The following is an 18,699-nucleotide window of genomic DNA, read 5'->3' as shown; positions in this document are numbered from 1 at the left end:
ATCTCTTTGCAACCCCATGGACTGTAGCCTGCCAGGCTCCTCGGTCCATAGTATTCTCCAGGTAAGAATACTCGAGTGGGTTACCATTCCCTTCTCCAGGGGATCTTCCTGACCCAGGGACTGAATCCAGGTCTCCTGCATTGCAGGCAGATTCTTTACCATCTGAACTACCAGGGAAGTCCTTAACAGAAAGTTTGCAGACTCACAGTCAAGTGACTCACATAGCTAACATAGGACCAGAAATTAGAGAACCCAGGTCTGATCCCAATGCCAAAATCTATCTCCAAACAATTTTTAGTTTCTCTAAAGTCTCAATGGTGCTTCCCATATGTACATAGACAACAGTAGTAACAACACTGTAGTCATTGAATCATTGGAGAACTTTTGTCCTTTATTATTAAAATCACCTCATTGCACCTATCAGTTAAAATGTCTTTTATAGTCAGTCTCTAGATTAATGATGGTTCAACTTAATTTTTTGACTTTATGATCGTGCAAGAGACATGCTTTCAGTAGAAATCAGGCTTGGAATTTTGATCTCTTCCCAGCCTAGCAATACACAGTAGGATACTCTTGTGATGCACTGGCAGCAGGGAGCCTTAGCAAACCACAGCTGCCAATCAGCCACATGATCCTGAGGTAAACTACCAGTATGTTTCACCATTCTGGCTTTCACTTTCAGTGCAACATTCAATAAATCACATAAGACATTCAATGTTTAATTAAAAATAGGCTTTGTGTTAGATCATTTTGCTAACTGTAAGCTAATATAAATGTTCTGAGTATGTTTAAGGTAGGCTAGGCTAAGCTATAATGTATGAAATGCATTTTAAAAATATTTATCTCACGTACCATGCAGGATCTTTCCTTGCAGCTGACTCTAGCTGCTTGCTCCACTAGGGTTCAGAGGCTCTGCATCATGTGGGATCTTAGTTCCCAACCTGTGTGCTCCTCACTCCCTCCCTCTTCTCTCTCCCTGCCGCAAGAGGGATTCCTAACCACTGGACCACAGGAAGGGAAGTCACTTAAATGCATTTTTCACTTACAGTGGTTTCAACTTGTGTTTATTGAGCTGTAACCCTAAGGTAAGTAGAGAAGATCTGTATTTTAAAGTCTGTATTTCTTGGTAAAGAGGACTTTTTTCCTCCATGGCTTCTTACAATACTAAGGGCTTATACTGAGTAACACCTGTGCGGGCCAAAAGTATTAGTTATTCTTACTTAAGAACACCTTCCAAACAAAGCCACAAAACAGCCTCTTTTATTTTCTAATAAGACTAAATTTATTCAATACCCTAGTAAAAGTTTTGATTATAAGTATCCAACAGTATAAAAAGTACAAAACAGATTTGTAGATTTCTAATATATTAATACAAAGTGCATGACTACATACAGTACATCCTACAGGCAAAGAGAGGTGGAAGGGGGAAAGAAGACTGTGGTTGAGGTCTAGTAATAAATAAATAAATACAGAAGTAGAGATGATCCATATTATAGTATATTCTACCACCAATACTGCAGCCAAAATGTACAAAAAAAAATTTCAAAATAACTCAGGAGGAAGATGGTAATGGCTGGGGTTCTTGTAATACACCTCAGAGTCTGCGGGAGCACTGACCCAACTCACTGTGTAGTCTGTGCATATGGTGGCTTGTAGTTTTTTCCAAAGGAAGAAATATAAAACTTTAAGTTTCAATTAAGAACTATAAAACTATAGGGTGCCCATAAAAAGTGGCTCACTCTCTTGTTATGTATACTATCCAATCTTTAAAATCCAGTTTTAAAAATAAGTACTGAGTCATGTTTTACCAGGGAGGCAAACGATGCTTTCTCATTATGAAAACAGGTGATATATTTTTCCTGTACTTTTAGAAAAGAGGCAATAGATAGTACTTTGGTTTGGGTTCAAGTAAAAGGCTTTTAATGAAGGTTTTAGAATGGAAGAGCTCCACATTTAGGATGTACCATCTAACACCTCAATGTTCAGAAAGCCTGACTAAAAGAAGCCAAACCAAAACCAACCCACTCAGCATTAACACACACCTCTTTTCTTTTAGTAGAATTTTACTTTAATATAGAATGAAAAAAAAAAATCCCAAAACCCTAACAGGTTAAAACAAGTCAAACAACCATTCTACACAGATAAAACCTTCACAAAGGTCAACTGAAGAAATCCAGAGCTAAAACTGAATTGTGCAGATTTTCAGTGAAGTCACCAGTCACGTAACATAAACAAATTATTTACACACTTGCAAGCCCTCTAAGAAACGTGCCCCAAGAAGCATTAACCTTTGTTTTTCTCGTGTGCCATCCTAAAGACTTGCACATTGTTATTTTTCAGATAATCTAACATTGTTAATAGAGAATGTTCTCTACCAAGTGGTAATGCTTTGGTACTATTCATATAGGATTGCTTATCCTAAAGACTTGACATTTCCCCAAGAGGAACTTTAATTCTGCTTTAAGTTTTGATTCTGCTTTTTAAGTTTCATATAAATTAAAATCTGCATCAAATATCAATATGGAGGGAGGTGACACAGGATGCAACATATACAGTCAAGTTACCTCTGCATCTTTAGAAATTACTCCTTCAAGATATTCGCACCAGAGAGCTGTCTGTCCTGCTTAATATTCAGTAGTACAGGTTTGAATCACCAGAACCTCGGCAAGACCTTAATATTTCAGTTATTAACAACTACCTCTAGGGGCAAGTCCATGTTTACTGAGTTATGACAAATTTATTATAATGAAGGAAAACAAGTGTAGCCAGCCATCTTAAAAAATGCCCCAACCACTGCTTCTCAAAATAGAAAGACTAAAACTACGTACGTTTATCATACAACAAATCCCATCTCTGTCCCCTGAAAATTCCCCTAATTTCATTCATTAGAAGGGGATTTTTAAAAAAGACTTAAAGAGCACTTTACAGCAGCATTCAGCTTTCCTATGAAATACTCAGCATCTTAAATATTATGTACACTTCTTTTTTATCTCTTAGTAAGCTTCACTGGCTTCAGAGTTTGTGGAACTGGAGGAAAAATAACCCATTCAAAACTATTCTACAAATCCATCTTTTGGCAGAATAGCAGGTATCCAAATTAAAAATAGGAGGGTCATTTTGTTGCTTTGTTTTCCAAAATTTAAATCGTTTTTGCTCCCCTTCTACATAAAGCTTAGTCACCACTCCTGAGTGGAGATAGGCAGAGGCTCTGGCCCCTGCTCCTCCGGCTTCTCAGCAGCTGCTTTCTTATTGCTGCAGCAAGGCTTGAATAGATGTGTGTCGATGAGGACTTCCCCAAAACGGCCCTTATAGATAATGCCACAGCATATTTTCTGTCTAAAAGAAAAAACGGAGAGAGAACAAAATATATCAATAAGGCAGAATAAGAATACAAAAAAAAAGAACAATCCACCAATCATTATACTGGTTGAATGGTGGCTCAGATGGTTAAGAACCTGCCTGTACTGTGGGAGACTTAGGTTCAATCCATGAGTTGGGAAGATCCTCTGGAGAAGGAACTGGCAACCCACTCCAGTATTCTTGCCGGAGAATCCCATGGACAGAGGAGCCTGGCGGGCTACAGTCCATGGAGTAGCCAAGAGTTGGACAGGAATGAGCAACTAACATACACGCATACACACCAATCATTATAACTAGTAGAACATTATAACTAGTATAACTAGTTAGAACATTATAACTAGTTATTCTACTGTAACTAGTAGAATGAGCCACTAACATACACACATACACACCAAACATTATAACTAGGAGAATATGATCAAAGAAAGGTTCTATATCCACAATCTTATCAAATTTCTAACGAATGGTCTCCTAGAGTGACCTCAATTTGCCAGGTAACGGGAATTACCCAAGCCCCTTAAATCCCACACTGAGTGAGTGAGTGAAGGTCACTCAGTCATGTGTGACTCTTGTGATCCCATGGACTGTGTAGTCCATGGAATTCTCCAGGCCGGAATACTGGAGTGCGTAGCCTTTCCCTTCTCTAGCGGATCTTCCCAACTCAGGGATCAAACCCAGGTCTCCCACATTGCAGGCGGATTCTTTACCAGCTGAGCCACGAGGAAAGCCCAAATCCCACACTGAATCTTAATAAATATTAAGGGGGAGAAGGTATTCCTCAGTTTCAGAGGCTGTTCCTAAAGTTATTGACTGTTTCCTCCAAAAGTCACCACATCTTAAAGAAAAATAGCCACCATGAACAGGCTGATACAGCTGGCGGTTTTATTTTAATATTGATCAGACAAAAAATATATACACATATTATCAAATATACATAAAGGCATACAAAAATGACAACACAGCAAATCACTCATGGATCATACACTCTAAGGAAAAAAACGATTTTCCTATGAAATCCCCCTGTATGCTCTTCTCAATCCCACTCCACTCAATCTCATTCTCTCCTTAAAATTTTAGGTTTATCACTCCCCTTTTTCTTTGTATACATGTTTGCATCTCTAAACATATTGCTTGTTATCTCATATATGTAACATAAAATAAAAATAGATACAGAAATGCACATATATGGAATCATACTGTATGCTGCAATTTTTTTCCTCAACAATAACTGAGGTTCAAATATACTATACTATTAGAGCTTTTTTTCATTTTAACTTATGTACGGTATTCCACCATGTGAATATACCAGTTTGCAGACTCTCCTTTTTAAAACTTTTTATTCCACATTAGGGTACAACCAATTAACACTGTTGTGATAGTTTAGGTGAACAGTGAAAGGGCTCTCCACTGTTCTTCTGATGGGACAATTTTTGCTATTGCAAACACGCTGCACATGTCTGAAGGTAATGTTGCTGAAATATAGGAACGGGAACATGTTCAATTTTACCTGAAAATACAAAGTATTTATCAGTGGGGTTGCCTTCTATTCCTATTTTGCTAAAGGTTTTATTTTAAACCTTGAAGTTCAAATTTATCAAATATCTTCAATACACCACTAATACGATAGGCATTTTCCCCTCTCCTTTAGGAACTGTCAAATTATGTTAGTTGGCTTTCTAATGCTTAAAACAATCTCACATCCCTAGAATAAATCTAATATGCTTATGATAAACTGTTTATAACATATCAAAGGTATGTTAGCATCACAGAATGCTTGGCGCCTAGGCCTTATTTGATCCATAATCTGGAAAGCCAATGCAAGATCAGATTCATTTGTTTCTGGAACATTCAGTAGGACTTGTCTATCTCAGCCTGGGGTTTTTTGTGGGAAGACTTCTGACCTCTGAATCCATTTTCTTTATTATGTGACTCTTCAAGTCTTGGCACAGTTTTGGCAAACTGTCTTTTTCTACTAATGTATCCACTTCACCTGTATGTTCAAATTTACTGGCATAAAGTTGTTTATAATATCCTTTGTCTTCTAAACCTGTTTGTCTAGAGTTGAATATCACTTTCTTATCCAAGAAATAAGAAATAACAAAGGACTATCTCTTTTTCTTGATCTGCAGAAACTTCTTTGGTCATCTTTTTCAAGAACCAACTCTTGGCTTTACTGATACTATTCCTTCATATTGGTTTTCTATTCCATTTATTCCTACTTCCATCTTTAGGATTTCCTTGCTTTTATTTTTCTTTATTAATCTGTAAACTGGATATATATCACTTTGTTTATTTTAAATCTTTGTGTTAAAAGAAAGTACTAAAAGCAACTTTTCTTCTATTTACCTCTTCATATCACACATTTTGATTTGTGGTATTTTTCAGTTATTTTTTAGTTATAAGGATGTTCTAACTTACACTTTCTTCTTGACCCAAGGTTTCTCAGTTTACAAATATATAGAAGTTTTCTTCATTTTATCTTGCTAGGTATATTTGTAAATTCTTGGTCTTTCTCTTCTTCTCTGGAGGTTTTACATTCTTATTTTTATTCCTCTAGTGGTTATACAGTTCATTAATCAAACTTTAAAGTTATTCAATATTTTTTCTCAACAATACAAAGACATTAGGACATTTTAACTCCCATTACTCCTACTACTTTGATTTGCATGCTATTGTTGTCATGTACGGGCTTCCCAGGTGTGCTAGTGGTGAAGAACCCGGCTGCCAATGCAGGATACCTAAGAGACATAAGTTCAACCCCTGGAGAAGGGCACGGCAACCCACTCCAGTATTCTCTGGGGCCACTGAAGGTGTTAAATCTATAGTTTTATGGCATCCTTTGTTCATGCTGAGAACTCAGCTTGTGTGTTTGTTGTTCCTCTGAAAATAAAGTCTTTATTTTCTTCACTGACTGTTTTGCCTCCCATGTTCCATAGTTTGCTTATAATGTGTCATATGGGTGAATTTTCCTCACCCATATGAAACTGCTTATTACCTTGCTTTTAACTTGTTAGTCTTCCCAAATCTGTGAACTAGAAAATCCTTAACCACTTTCTCTTTCAATATTCTCTCTTTCCTAGTCTATTATCTCTTTTTTGACTTTGGGGTTTCTCATTCACATGACATCTGGCCTCTGGTTATTCCTTATTAGGGGCTTCCCAGGCTGCTACGGGGTAAAGAATCCACCTGCCAATGCAGGGGCCGCAGGAGTCACAAGTTTGATACCTGTGGTCGAGAAGATCCCCTAGAGGAGGAAATGACAACCCACTCCAATATTTTTGCCAAGGTAATCCCATGGACAGAGAAGCCTGGCAGGCTACAGTCCATCGCAGTCACAAAGAGTCAGACATGACTGAGTGACTGAGCATGCATATATATTCCTCATCAACTTGTCTACTTGTTAAGGCCATTTTTAAAGACATAAAAATATATATATACTTCTAGTCTTTTTACTTTTTTTCAGTGGGAGAGTTGGTCACATTGAATACCTAAGTATACTCTATTATAGCAAGTTTAGATTCCTTAACATGGTTTTTATTTTAAATCAATTTTAATAGTAAAAACACACAAAATCCAAACTCTCAGCTCCATTCTTGCCTAATCCACCTCCAACCACACATGCTGCCAGCGGTTTGCCAAATGCCATATAATTGCTAAGGAAGTGGGAAACGGTTGCCTGTAATTAAGAAGGTTTGCTGGTTAGAGAGATATTTTCTGTTGCTTTTACCTTTTCCAGTATGTGAGATCTAAAAAGGAAAACACTGGCGTTCTGTTGGAGCCAGAAGCCATCTCTGTATCTGAGCCATCATCTGACTGGTTACTGTAACAGGGAGACTGAGCTGGAGAGGCACTTGAGGTTGTACTGTGAGCATCAGAATCTGAAGTAAAGAGAAAACAAAAATGATAATTTCATTATATGCCCTCGCAACTAAGCCTCAGCAGAAAACACAGTGAATGAGATAGTCGAAAATGGAAAAAAATTATTTTCTATCCTACTGTATTTGTACTAAAGTGTATCTAAAAGAAAATGAGCTTCTGGTAAGACTAAGAGTAGACATACTTTCCTCTCTTCCATATAAAACAAAACTAAAGACTCCAAAAGTTGGCAACAGCTAAAGGCCTTAACACTCAAGGAAGGATGTGGAGGTTAGCACCCTAGCTTTTATGGGTTTTATTTTTGCCTTATAAATCCCAGTCTTGAAGCTGAAGAAGCCAGTAATTCAGAAAAGCCAGTGGGTACACACAAAGACACACACGCACACACACCCCCAACAAAAGTCGGCCCTCTCTAGCCAGAGGACTAAGAAAGAGGCAGTCTAGCAAGACAGGAAATCTTTACAACACAATAATCACTTTACTGCAGCCAAACAGAAAAAACAGGTCCCTACCCCCACCGACCCTAGCAAAGGCCAACTGGAAAGCCTAGATTTCCATCCTATCAAGAATGTTATGAGGCCTCCCCAACACCTTCACCAGGGTGATGGCAGTGACAGCCTACTAAAGAGTCTGGGCTTTCACCATGGCCCACCAAGAACAGGAGGACCCCAACCACGTGGGAGCCTTAATTCCCATCCCAGCCCCACCCAGCTGCAGTCAGGAGCCACTCCCACTTCAGATATCTATAGAGGTTGGGTGGGGAACCTGACTTTAACACCACCTGGCAGTAACAAGGCTGTGCCCCTCTCCCATTTCCCCCTCTGACCAAAAAAAAAAAAAAAAAAGCCAGTTAAAACAGAAGGTTTAAATAAAACTCAGAGTCTCATCACACAATTTTTGAATGTCTAGGTTTCAATTAAAAAAAAAATAAAATCACATCATATCCAGAAGCAGGGAGATCTCAAATTGAATGAAAAGTCAAGTATATATTAATGCCAAGATGACAGAGATGTTGTAATTATCTGACAGATTTTAAAGCAGCCATGACAAAAATGCTTCAGTGAGCCTTTACAAACAAGCTTAAAATAAATGGAAACATAAACTCAATAAGCAGGTCTCAGTTTAAAAAAAAAAAAGCTATAAAGAATCAAGGAACTAAAATCCAAACTGAAAAAAACACAATAAATGACAGGACAGTGGACAGGCTCTACAGCAGAATGGAGGGGACAGAGGAAACAATCAGTGAATCGGAAGAAAGAACAACAGAAATCAGCCAACCTGTACAACACTAAGAAAACAAATGAAGAGCCTTAAGAGACCTGCGTAACTACGATAAAAAATTTTCATCCATGTGACTGCAGTCCTGAAGGAAGAGGACAAAGAAGGCGCGGGTAAAAACGTACTCAAATACAGTGGCGGAAAATGTGCCAAACTTGGCAAGAGACAAACCTACAGATTTCAGATGAGCAAACGTCACACAGGATATACCCAAAGAAACCAATGCCAAAGTGAAAGTGTTAGTCACCCAGTCGTGTCTGACTCTTTGTGACCCCGTGGACTGCAGCCCACAGGCTCCTCTGTCCATGGGATTTTCCAGGCAAGGATACTGGAGTGGGTAACCATTCCCTTCTCCAGGGATCTTCCCAAACCAGGGATCGAACCTGGGTCTCCTGCACTGCAGGGCAGGTTCTTTACCGTCTTTGCCACAAAACACACTATAATTAAACTCCCGAAAACTGAAGAAAAAGAGAAAAATCTTGAAAGCATCCAAAGAAAAATGAAACCTTACCTATAAAGCAAAAACAATAGATTCTAACTTAGTAAGGAATAAAGGGAGTTAATCAGATACAAGCTACACATGATTTAGTATTTTTGCCCTCAGAAGCTATCACATACATTTACAAACCAGAATATTAATCTTTTGGTTAATAGTCACTGAGCTATAAAGCCATCCTACTGCTATTCCCAGCAACAGAAGTATCAGACAGGGGCTGAGTCTACTACACACCTCACCTTTATCTGAAGACTCCCCCCCTCCCAGGACAGGTGGATAGAACAATCCTCCAATTTAGAGGACCAATCAAATATTCATGAAGTATCCACTAGACAACAAACCCTATGTCACATCCTGCATGGGGAGAAACAAGACTGAAGAAAGCTGTTTTGAACAGTGCTCACAGTGTTTTCTATTAACAAAATTTTACATAAAATAGCATTTAATATTAAGTATCTAAAACAAAGAAAGCACCATTAGTATTTTTAATATGTTCATTTACTTCCAATCTATGAATAGCTTAAACTCCATGGAAAAAAACAACCAAGCAAAATTCTTAAGAACAGCAGGCTTCACATAAAAAAGAATAAAATAATACCATTTGCAACAACATGGACTTATACACGGAATCTAAAACATGGCACAAATGAGCCTATGAAACAGAAGGAGAATCACGGACATAGAGAAGAGACTTGTGGTTGCCAAGGCGGGGAGGCTGGGGTGGGATGAAGTGGAGGGTGAGCTTAGCAGATGGAAGCTTTTACATATAGAATGGATAAACAACAAGGTCCTGGTGTACAGCACAGAGAAATATATTCAATATCTTATGATAAACCATAATGGTAAAAGAATATCTTTTTTTAATGTAAAAAAAAAAAATAGCAGGCTTTAAAGGAGTAAGGCTATGGGAATACTTAAAAGACTTCCCTAATAATTAACAGCAATAGCAGTGCTATGCTTCTGAAGAAAATGCACTATCCTAGTAAGTGCTTAATATCTATGAACCGTTTGAAATTACAGTTATATTTGCCCATTTCTAACTATAAAGGTGGCAAATTTTTTATATGGCTTAATCTAATAATACCTGGGACAACAGGATACAATTAACTACACATAGAAATGCAGTTGTCTTCTAGAATGTAAATCTGGAAATTCTTCAAAGAACTGAAATTTTTTAAATCTTAATTAGGTAGGATTTGGAAATGCCATCCCCTACATGGGATAGACGGGGATGATGAGCAAAGTGATGGACACAGAATACACCATGCACAGTAAGGGAACTGACCTTACCCTAAAGGAGACACCCCAAGACTTGCTAGGCAGTTTCAATTTTATTCTACAGCAACCAGAATCATGGCAGATTTTAGGAAAAATGACACACACACACAAAAAGGCTAACATTTCTAGAAGAATTTATTTTTCTTTGTTTTGTTTTACAAAAGCCCTTTTTACTTGCTTATCCTCACTTCTCTTGATTAGGAAACTGTAGTTTAATGTTAAGCAACACCAGGGTCATATATTTGTTCAAGAACTATAACTCAAATCCCGATCTTCAAGCCTTAGATCCAATGCCTTTCCAATATATCACAAAGCAAAGAACATCCCAAGAAGAGGAATACATGTCAGGTACACGCAAGATGCACAGAAGTAAATATGTAACTAGGGGCAGAGAAACCATTTAGTGGGTGATGTATAAAAATTCAAGTATCTCAAAACTCTTACACTGCACACAGCTGCTAGCAATTCACAATGCACCTAGAAAATCTTGCTTCACTGAGTCTCCAAACCCATTAATTTTCAATCTCCAACCCCTCCACAACATAGCTTTATCACAAAAATCTAAAATTACACTGGACATATTCCCTTAGGTAAGGCAAAAGTTAGGTGTCACCTTCCCTATAATCAAAGATGCTAAGAATATACATACAAACTTTCAATTTCTCTACTCCTCAAATGATAAGAAAATTACTGTTTTCCAAACGTTCACTAAAACATTTTCTGAGAATAAAGGGTAGAGTCAGTTTTTATTTGCCCCTTGGTGATAGCTGGTTAAGAAAGAAACATCTATGATTAAAATACACATGTATTTGATGTTGTCTAAATATTTTACTACCAATGTATTATAAAAGTTTACCCAAAGATTAAATATATATTAATTAAATATATAATTAATTAAATTAAATATATTTTCAAAATAACTATGGACTAGTAGCACCAACAACTTACTAGTAACACCAGCTTAAAGCATGGAGTTGGTAGCAGATCTGGAAAGACTTTGGGGTCCTGAGGCATAAGCTATGCTATCCAAAAGAGCAGGATGATTGCGTAGAAAGGGCACAGGGTTTTGAGATTAGACAAACCCCAGGTCAAGTTCATCTCTACTACTTATTAAGTGATCCCAGATCAAGGTGAAACCACTACCTTGTACTTCCTATCCTAATCTCTAAAACTGATATCACTGGGGTAATTGTAAAGTGCTTGGTATATAGCAAAATGCTCAAGAGATGATAGTTTTCCTTCCTTCCTTTCCTTCTGTCTGATCAGTAAATTTAACTGTCTTTCTCCATTACTCTAAAACAAACATTGATTGATAATATTTTGTCTAACAAGGCTCTACGGATCTTTTTTTTAGCGACACCTCATGCCCTATATAATGGTGTCCTAACCATTAGACCTCCAGGGAAGTCCCCATATCTTTTTTAATCCTGAAAACTCCAATATAGGTCCACCCACAATTCTGAAAAGGTTCTCAAAACAAATGTTTATCTCTAACCCATTTGGCCACAAAATCTGGCCTGATCTAGGCCATAATCAGGTGGGCAAACATGACTAGTTTGTTTACAGTTAGTTTATTCCACCGATATAAATATGTCTACATTTCTCCTGCAGAAACACTATTGTGCTTGACTCAATAGTACTGCCTCAAATCCCCTGGGGGTAATAACATTATATTCAGTGGATTTCCTTTTCAAAATTTAAATTACTAAATACAGAAGTACTACAACAGGTCCCGTGCCCCCAGTGACTTCCCATAAAAGTAGATAAAATTATTAATTTATCATTTCTTTCCCATCCTCTGACCCAACACACCAAGCCCCTTTAAACCTAAAAATCTTGAGGCTGCAATATGTGAGTTATGATTTCCAAAATAACTCTCCAGAAAACCTGGATTTTAGTCTTAGGTTGCCCACTAATTATTTACATACCTTTCTGCATGTCTTCAGGCCTCAATCTCCTTAAGGGTAAAAATCAAGTAAACAAACTTGAAACATTAATGTTCTAGAAAAGATGTCAATAAAGAGATGAGAATGGTCCAAGTGTTCTGAGTACAGTTTGAAGAAGTGGCTAATGAAAGTACTTTTAAGACATCAAAATCAAAGATAAAGTTCCAAGATTTCCTAGAAATAAAATATCTCTACCAGTCAACATTGCCTCCCACTCTTTTTTAAAAAAGCAACAAAAGAAAAAATGGTCTACATATGCCATGTGCCACCCGCAGACAAAAACAAAACATCCATTCTTAAATCCTCATGTCTCAATATCCAACTTACTGTGGCGTTTAAATTCCTTCTGCAGTTTACTGATCTGGTTACTTTTTATCCTGTTTCCAGATAGAGTTTTCACTTTCTTTGGTTTCAGTGTAGTCTTTAGACTGGGTCCTGCCCTTGCATCTACCACCTGGAAGAAAATACTGAATATTTAATACCATTTTAAAAATGACACCTCTGTACTCTCTTAGTTCAGATGAGTGCTTATTTGAAGGAGCCCAATTTGAGAACCATAGTTTTCTACTCAGTGTTTAAGAGCTCATGTGCACTTTGAATCATCACATGGTATTAAAAACAGTTTATCTAGGGGTTTTTTTTACTTTGAAGTAGTAACAGCAAGAGTAGCTGGACAAAAAATTTATATAGGTTTTATATATGGTGAAAATGAGCCAAGTAGGTTAAGAAAAACCAGACCTTACAACAATTAACATTCCCACTGGATGATGTCTGCAGTTTACAAAACGTTTTCATATACTTTTGATTCTAACTTCACCACAAGGCAGTAAGCAATAATTTGTTATTCCAATTTTAGGGTACAGAAAACCAAGAGACATTAAACTATGTATTTTGCCTTATTTCACTAAACTAGTAAATAGGCAAAGGCAGGTAGGGAAGGCGCCCAGATTCATGCTTTATGCTCTTTTTACTACACACCCTTAAGCCTGAGGTCAGCCACGTGCAGGCAATGGCATGTTCTCCCACAGCCCGGTAAGCCACTGGTCTAGCCCCATATGCTCTCATTTCTCATGTCTTCATTCACATTTACTATTTGCAGATTTCTATCCTTATGTAATGGACAGAGGAGCCTGGTGGGTTATAGTCCATGGGGTTGCAAAAAGTCAGACACAACTGAAGCGACTTAGCATGCATGTATCCTGATGTTGACATCACCTTCAAAATCACAATTTGGATCTTCCCCACATAAGCTATTCATTAAAGAAAAACTCACAATTTTAGAAGTTAACAGACACACAGACACCTATTATAATAATGTAACATTGTCACCAAAGAACAGCTTACAAGGCTAGCATAAGAAAAAATGTAAAGAATAAATGCCTGCCTGCTTAAAAACAAGTACCTTATATAAATGTCATAAATCTTCTGAAAGCTAGCATATAGAAAAACAAATAACACTTATCAGTGTTGTTCTGGTCACTGAAAATATTTTCTGAAGAATTCTAGTGACATTATTAAGTGAAATGCAAATCTCAATTTAACACAGAGAATAAAAACAGCTTCTATTTAACTGAGTGATTACTAATTATTCTTAATATATATCATCTCATTCAGTTCTTACAACAGTTTTGTGACACGGCTATTAGCCTCTTTTGCACTTAATAAATAAACGTCACTGTCCAAAGTTCACAAGTAGTAAGTGGTAAAAAAGGGTTTAAATCCAGTTCTGAATGTAAACTCATGTGCTCATTAGTACCAACATGAGTTAGGAAATCGGTGGTCCTAAGAGATGAAAAAAGGATTCACGTCTAATTAACTGGAGGAATTTCTGGGTTGAACCTAAAAATATGTTAAATGTACACTGTGAATCTCCAAAATGGGTAAATTCAATACAATACATGCCAAAATGTTAAATGATTATATCTAAGCAGCAACTAGTATTTTTCTTTATTTTTTTCAGACTTTTCTACCCCAGGAACATATTATTTCCTAAATTAAGGGAAAAACTAGTGTTACTTTAAATATAACAGAGGTACAACTGAAAAAGGGGAAAAGATAAACTCACATGATTCCAGTTTTTTTTTGATCCTGCTGGCAATTTCTTCCATCTTTTCACAAGCAGGACACAGGCATTACAGATATCTCCTGAACGAGTCTCATGTAACCTGATAAGAAAACGATCAAACCTTTACTCATCTCCTTTACATAAAAGAATTCATGGTACATTTCTTTTAGAAAAAACACTATTTATAGTTTACAGATGTTATTTCCAATTGTCTGGGGTGATCCAGTTCTACTGTTTCTGTAGAATATTTCAGAAGTCTAATTAACTTATATTTGCTGCAATTTGGTCATTTTAAAATAAAGAATGTTTTTTTAATTAAACAATGGTAACATTTAAGACCTAGAGAAGATCCTGACCACCATGGTTTTAAACAATGATGTCCAATTAATCTTTCTTGAAATGTATAGATACGTAAGCAATAAAACGCTACCCTTTAAGTAAAATAATGTGCCATGATATTCTAGTTTCACGACAAACAAAACCAAAGAGGCACTGTATTATTATTTTAATGAATGTATCTGCATAAGGGGAAATAAATGTATAGTTTCCAAGTTATTTTTTAATTGTTTCTCTGAGGAATTTTTCATTTACTATACATATTTCTATATTACAAATATATACAGAAAAATACTAACAGCATTTATTATATATACAATCGGAAATAAAGCATTAAAAGAAAAATGTGACTTCAAATGGCAAGGTTGGTTGGTGGAGACTCTTTGACAACCTTCAAAATAAATACAGTCTAGGATTAACAATAACTAATCAACAGAATGTTTTGATAAGAAATACAGGGGTAAAATTAATTTCTAACATCAAAAATGGCTCAACATTAAGTATCTTGTTTCATCAAAGTATTTTTTGAAACGTAAATTCCATTTTATTAAGCAGAGGTTTACTGTCAAAAGAAAAAACAAAGAACAAAATTATAAAATAAAACTAATGTACCCTATCAGGTTTCAGGGCAGAACATTAAACCCTGTTAGGATCCTCAGTTAGAAAACCAATTCAAAGTACTAGTGGAGGACAATTACTCTGAGAATAAGGGTTATGTTTTTAATCTCTTTATACATCTTGAAGTTAACAATGAAAGGTTCTATTATAACTTTTTTAAAATACATTTTTAATTGGTAGATAATTGCTTTACAATGTTGTTTTGGTTTCTACTGTACAACATGAATCAGCTATCAGTACACATGTATCTCCTCCCTTTTGAGCTTCCCTCTCAACTCCCCCATGATTTAGGGCTTCACAATAAACTTAGTAGTTCCTCATAATCTAGGGAAAAAAAAAAAAAAAAGAAGGGTATGCTTTCAGTATTGTTTGGATTTAAGAGCAAGTGCCTTGAAACAACCTAGATTAGAATATGAGTGATTTTAATTTTTATTGCACTGTTCCAATCCCTTTGCTTAGAAATATTTCCTTATACTGTGATCTTTTTCACTCTGAAAATGGTACAAACATCACATGATCTTACCCAAAACAGCTCTGGAAATCCTTTTCATAGCGTTTACTGTCAGTGAATCGAGAACTGGAGGATTTAGCTCTGCAAATACAGCAGCCCTCTATACTTCGGTACATCTTTGGCTTGTGAAAACCAAACATCTTTTCTTCTGGGCAATAGCCTGTAAAGCCAAGGGAATTGACACAGCTTTGTTGAGGGCTATAACAAGAAACCATTAAAAGCAAGCTCTCTGCTCCACCCCTCCCCCTGCAACATGGCATTACATGACCAAGCCAGACAGGAGGGCTCTGGTGAAGACCTCTTGGATCTCCCTCAATTCTTGGCACACGAGCATGCCAAGTGTCTAAAACAGACAGGACAGTTCAGATATATAACAAGGCTTCTCCTACCTCCTTCTACTATCCTGGCAAAAACTCACTCTAAAACTACAGGAAGCAGGCATTTTCTAAAACTCAAGATGCTAAGAAGGACAGAGAAGCCTAGCGTGCTGCAGTCCATGGGGTTGCAAAGAGTCAAATACAACTGAGTGACTGCCCAACAACAAAGTAGAGAATACAACAAATTCTCTCTCTCCACTGTCCTGTGAAACACCGGGATCATACACAGTGGAGGACACATCCTAAAATTAAAGGTACCCCTTTTTACTCTGCATGTCTGCATTACTGTGATTCCCCTCTTGGAAAGTTCTGAGCATTTACCACAGGACTACAATTTGATACTAAGCACAGAAGTAACTCAATATGCATCAACCCACACTACTTTGCCCTATGGGAAATCAGAGGGGCTTTCTTCTGTGACAAACGGGAAGTTCTAAGCAGGCAAGTTATCCTTGAATTGAAACTACAGAAAGGAGGATGTAAAACATACAAAAAACTAGGGTTATAGTTTAAGAATGCTAATTTCATAAATCATTAAGGCAGATTAAGAGTGAGCTCATGTTGCCTGACCAGCAGTCTGCCCCTCAGCCGTTTTTGAAGTTCTTCAATGAGGTGCTGTGCCTGAGCTCTAATAGTGGGAGGCAGATGTTCAAAAATGTAGAGTGAGATAAACTGTGATTTCCATGATCAAAAAAACCCTCAACATCCATCAAAGAAGGAGGAAAGAACTCCAGGGCTGGTTGCAACAAAAGGCAGCTGGTAGTAAACATACACCTTATAAATAATTTAGAATATCCAAACCAAGGACCAACTTCACAAAACATCTGGACTAAGAGGTGATGAAAATGTAATGAACAGAAACTAAACCCCAAAGGACAAATCCAGAGCAGGGCCTCTGTTGAGTGTGCGTGTGTGTGCGCGCATAAAGCATAAGAGAAAATTATTAAAATTAACTAGATTTGTACCCACAGTTTTAGGAGTTATAACCACATTTTAAAAGGAATGCCATCCTTTTAAAAGTTCTTTTAGAAATACATTCAAATATATGAGTAAAACAAAAGCCTTGTGTTTGTCTTTGAATGACCTCTTCCCTAACCTCATTCCTCTCCAATTCTGGTTAGCCATACCAGAGTAAGTATTTATGAAAGTGATTTATAAAAATAACCAAATAATCAGACTCTGTGTGTGCCTGTGTGTGTCTGAGATGAAGCAATTCTGAAATACAAAGGATTTAAAATTTGCTTTTAAGAAAATAATTTATCAGCAAATAATTAGCCAAACACTTGTTTTCCTTTTAAACAGGGACTAGTGTTCTTTGATGTTTTTGAGAGGCAAGTAAAAGAAAGATGTGATGGATCAGAAGGCCACTGATGTATTTCAATAATTCTAAACTAAAAGTTAGTTTAAGAATTGTTAAAACAAACAAGAACATAATGTTTCTAGTTGATTAAGGTAATTGTTTTCATTAAGTGAGACTTTTTTGAAAGGAAAAAAAGTGAGAAAGGTGCTCAATATAGTAGGAAAAGGTATAGACCTGTGAAATGAAGTAGATTTTCAGTCAAACAAAAATTCACATGATAAATGAAAAGAAAATTGCCTCCTAAAGAAAATGGCCATGCACTGCTTTGGAAAAAACAATGTCAAACGACACAGGTTTATACAAACTTTAAAAGAAGTACTAAGAAAGTAGAAGCTACTGCTTTAATTTGTATATTCCTGTTTTGAGGCAAAAATGTAACACAACTCTTTCTAGTCCTTACACTAACCTGCTGCCTCTCCAAATTCCCCTAATACCTTCCGTTATCATCAAGGTCAAAAGTCCACAGATCCTCCTGCAGTCGCCAGCTTCATCAATAGCTCTAGGAAACTTCAACCTCCCTTCTCCGTTCTCAGCAAGGACAGAGGAAGTACAACAAGAAAGGCCAGTTCATTCCATTAATACACAGGCCAAATCCCATTAAAGGACAGACTATTCTACCCTCACAATCCCCTTCCTTCCACAAATAATAAACATACTATCAAAACTATAAAAAATTCAGGTCATCTCCAGGATATGAACTACTACCTTCACTGAGGCTGGATTTGATTGACCAAGAAGTCATAGTTGTGTCAGTTATCATGCCGGCAAGCTGCTAGGGAATATTAAGACTATAGCTAAATATTACTTTCCTTTTCATTAGCAGCGATTGTGAATCAATTTTTGTTGGTAGTAGGAATCGCCACAAAACTTACCCAATTCAGCCTGAGAAATGTTCTTAGACATCAGAGAAAATCTAATAGCCTGATGTCTTCTGACTGATATCTTTAATGTAGCTCTGCAACCCTGTTTTTCCTGACAAAATTCTTCTGCCTAAACAGCTGAGTGGGGAGTCTAAATTCTAGGGTTCACCCTCTTTCAGTGCCAAGTGCAGTAAAGAAGGGAGGCACCTGTCCTGATGCAACACACAAGTAGCACATGAGCCTTTCAATGGATGACGACTTAATAAACCTAGTAAACCTTTTCTGAGCTTATTCCTGCACTTGAGAGGCACCTGGGAATCTGCAGTAAATACACAGGG

The 18,699-nt window shown here is 36.9% G+C and overlaps 1 protein-coding gene across 1 annotated transcript; it reads right to left on the bottom strand.

Moving 5' to 3' along the window:
* Positions 1 to 1,313: 1,313 nt before the first annotated feature.
* On the bottom strand, positions 1,314 to 15,904 carry SINHCAF (SIN3-HDAC complex associated factor). Its single transcript, XM_068971097.1, has 5 exons — positions 15,777 to 15,904; positions 14,300 to 14,399; positions 12,562 to 12,688; positions 7,088 to 7,238; positions 1,314 to 3,336 (listed from the first exon to the last, which is right to left on the bottom strand). Exons 1-5 carry the CDS (start codon positions 15,902 to 15,904, stop codon positions 3,177 to 3,179), a joined length of 666 nt encoding a protein of 221 aa, XP_068827198.1. The 3' UTR covers positions 1,314 to 3,176.
* Positions 15,905 to 18,699: the final 2,795 nt, after the last annotated feature.

The sequence above is a fragment of the Capricornis sumatraensis genome, chromosome 4 (genome assembly GCF_032405125.1).
Source record: "Capricornis sumatraensis isolate serow.1 chromosome 4, serow.2, whole genome shotgun sequence".
NCBI lineage: Eukaryota > Metazoa > Chordata > Mammalia > Artiodactyla > Bovidae > Capricornis > Capricornis sumatraensis.
This window is presented reverse-complemented; position numbering and strand designations above follow the sequence as displayed.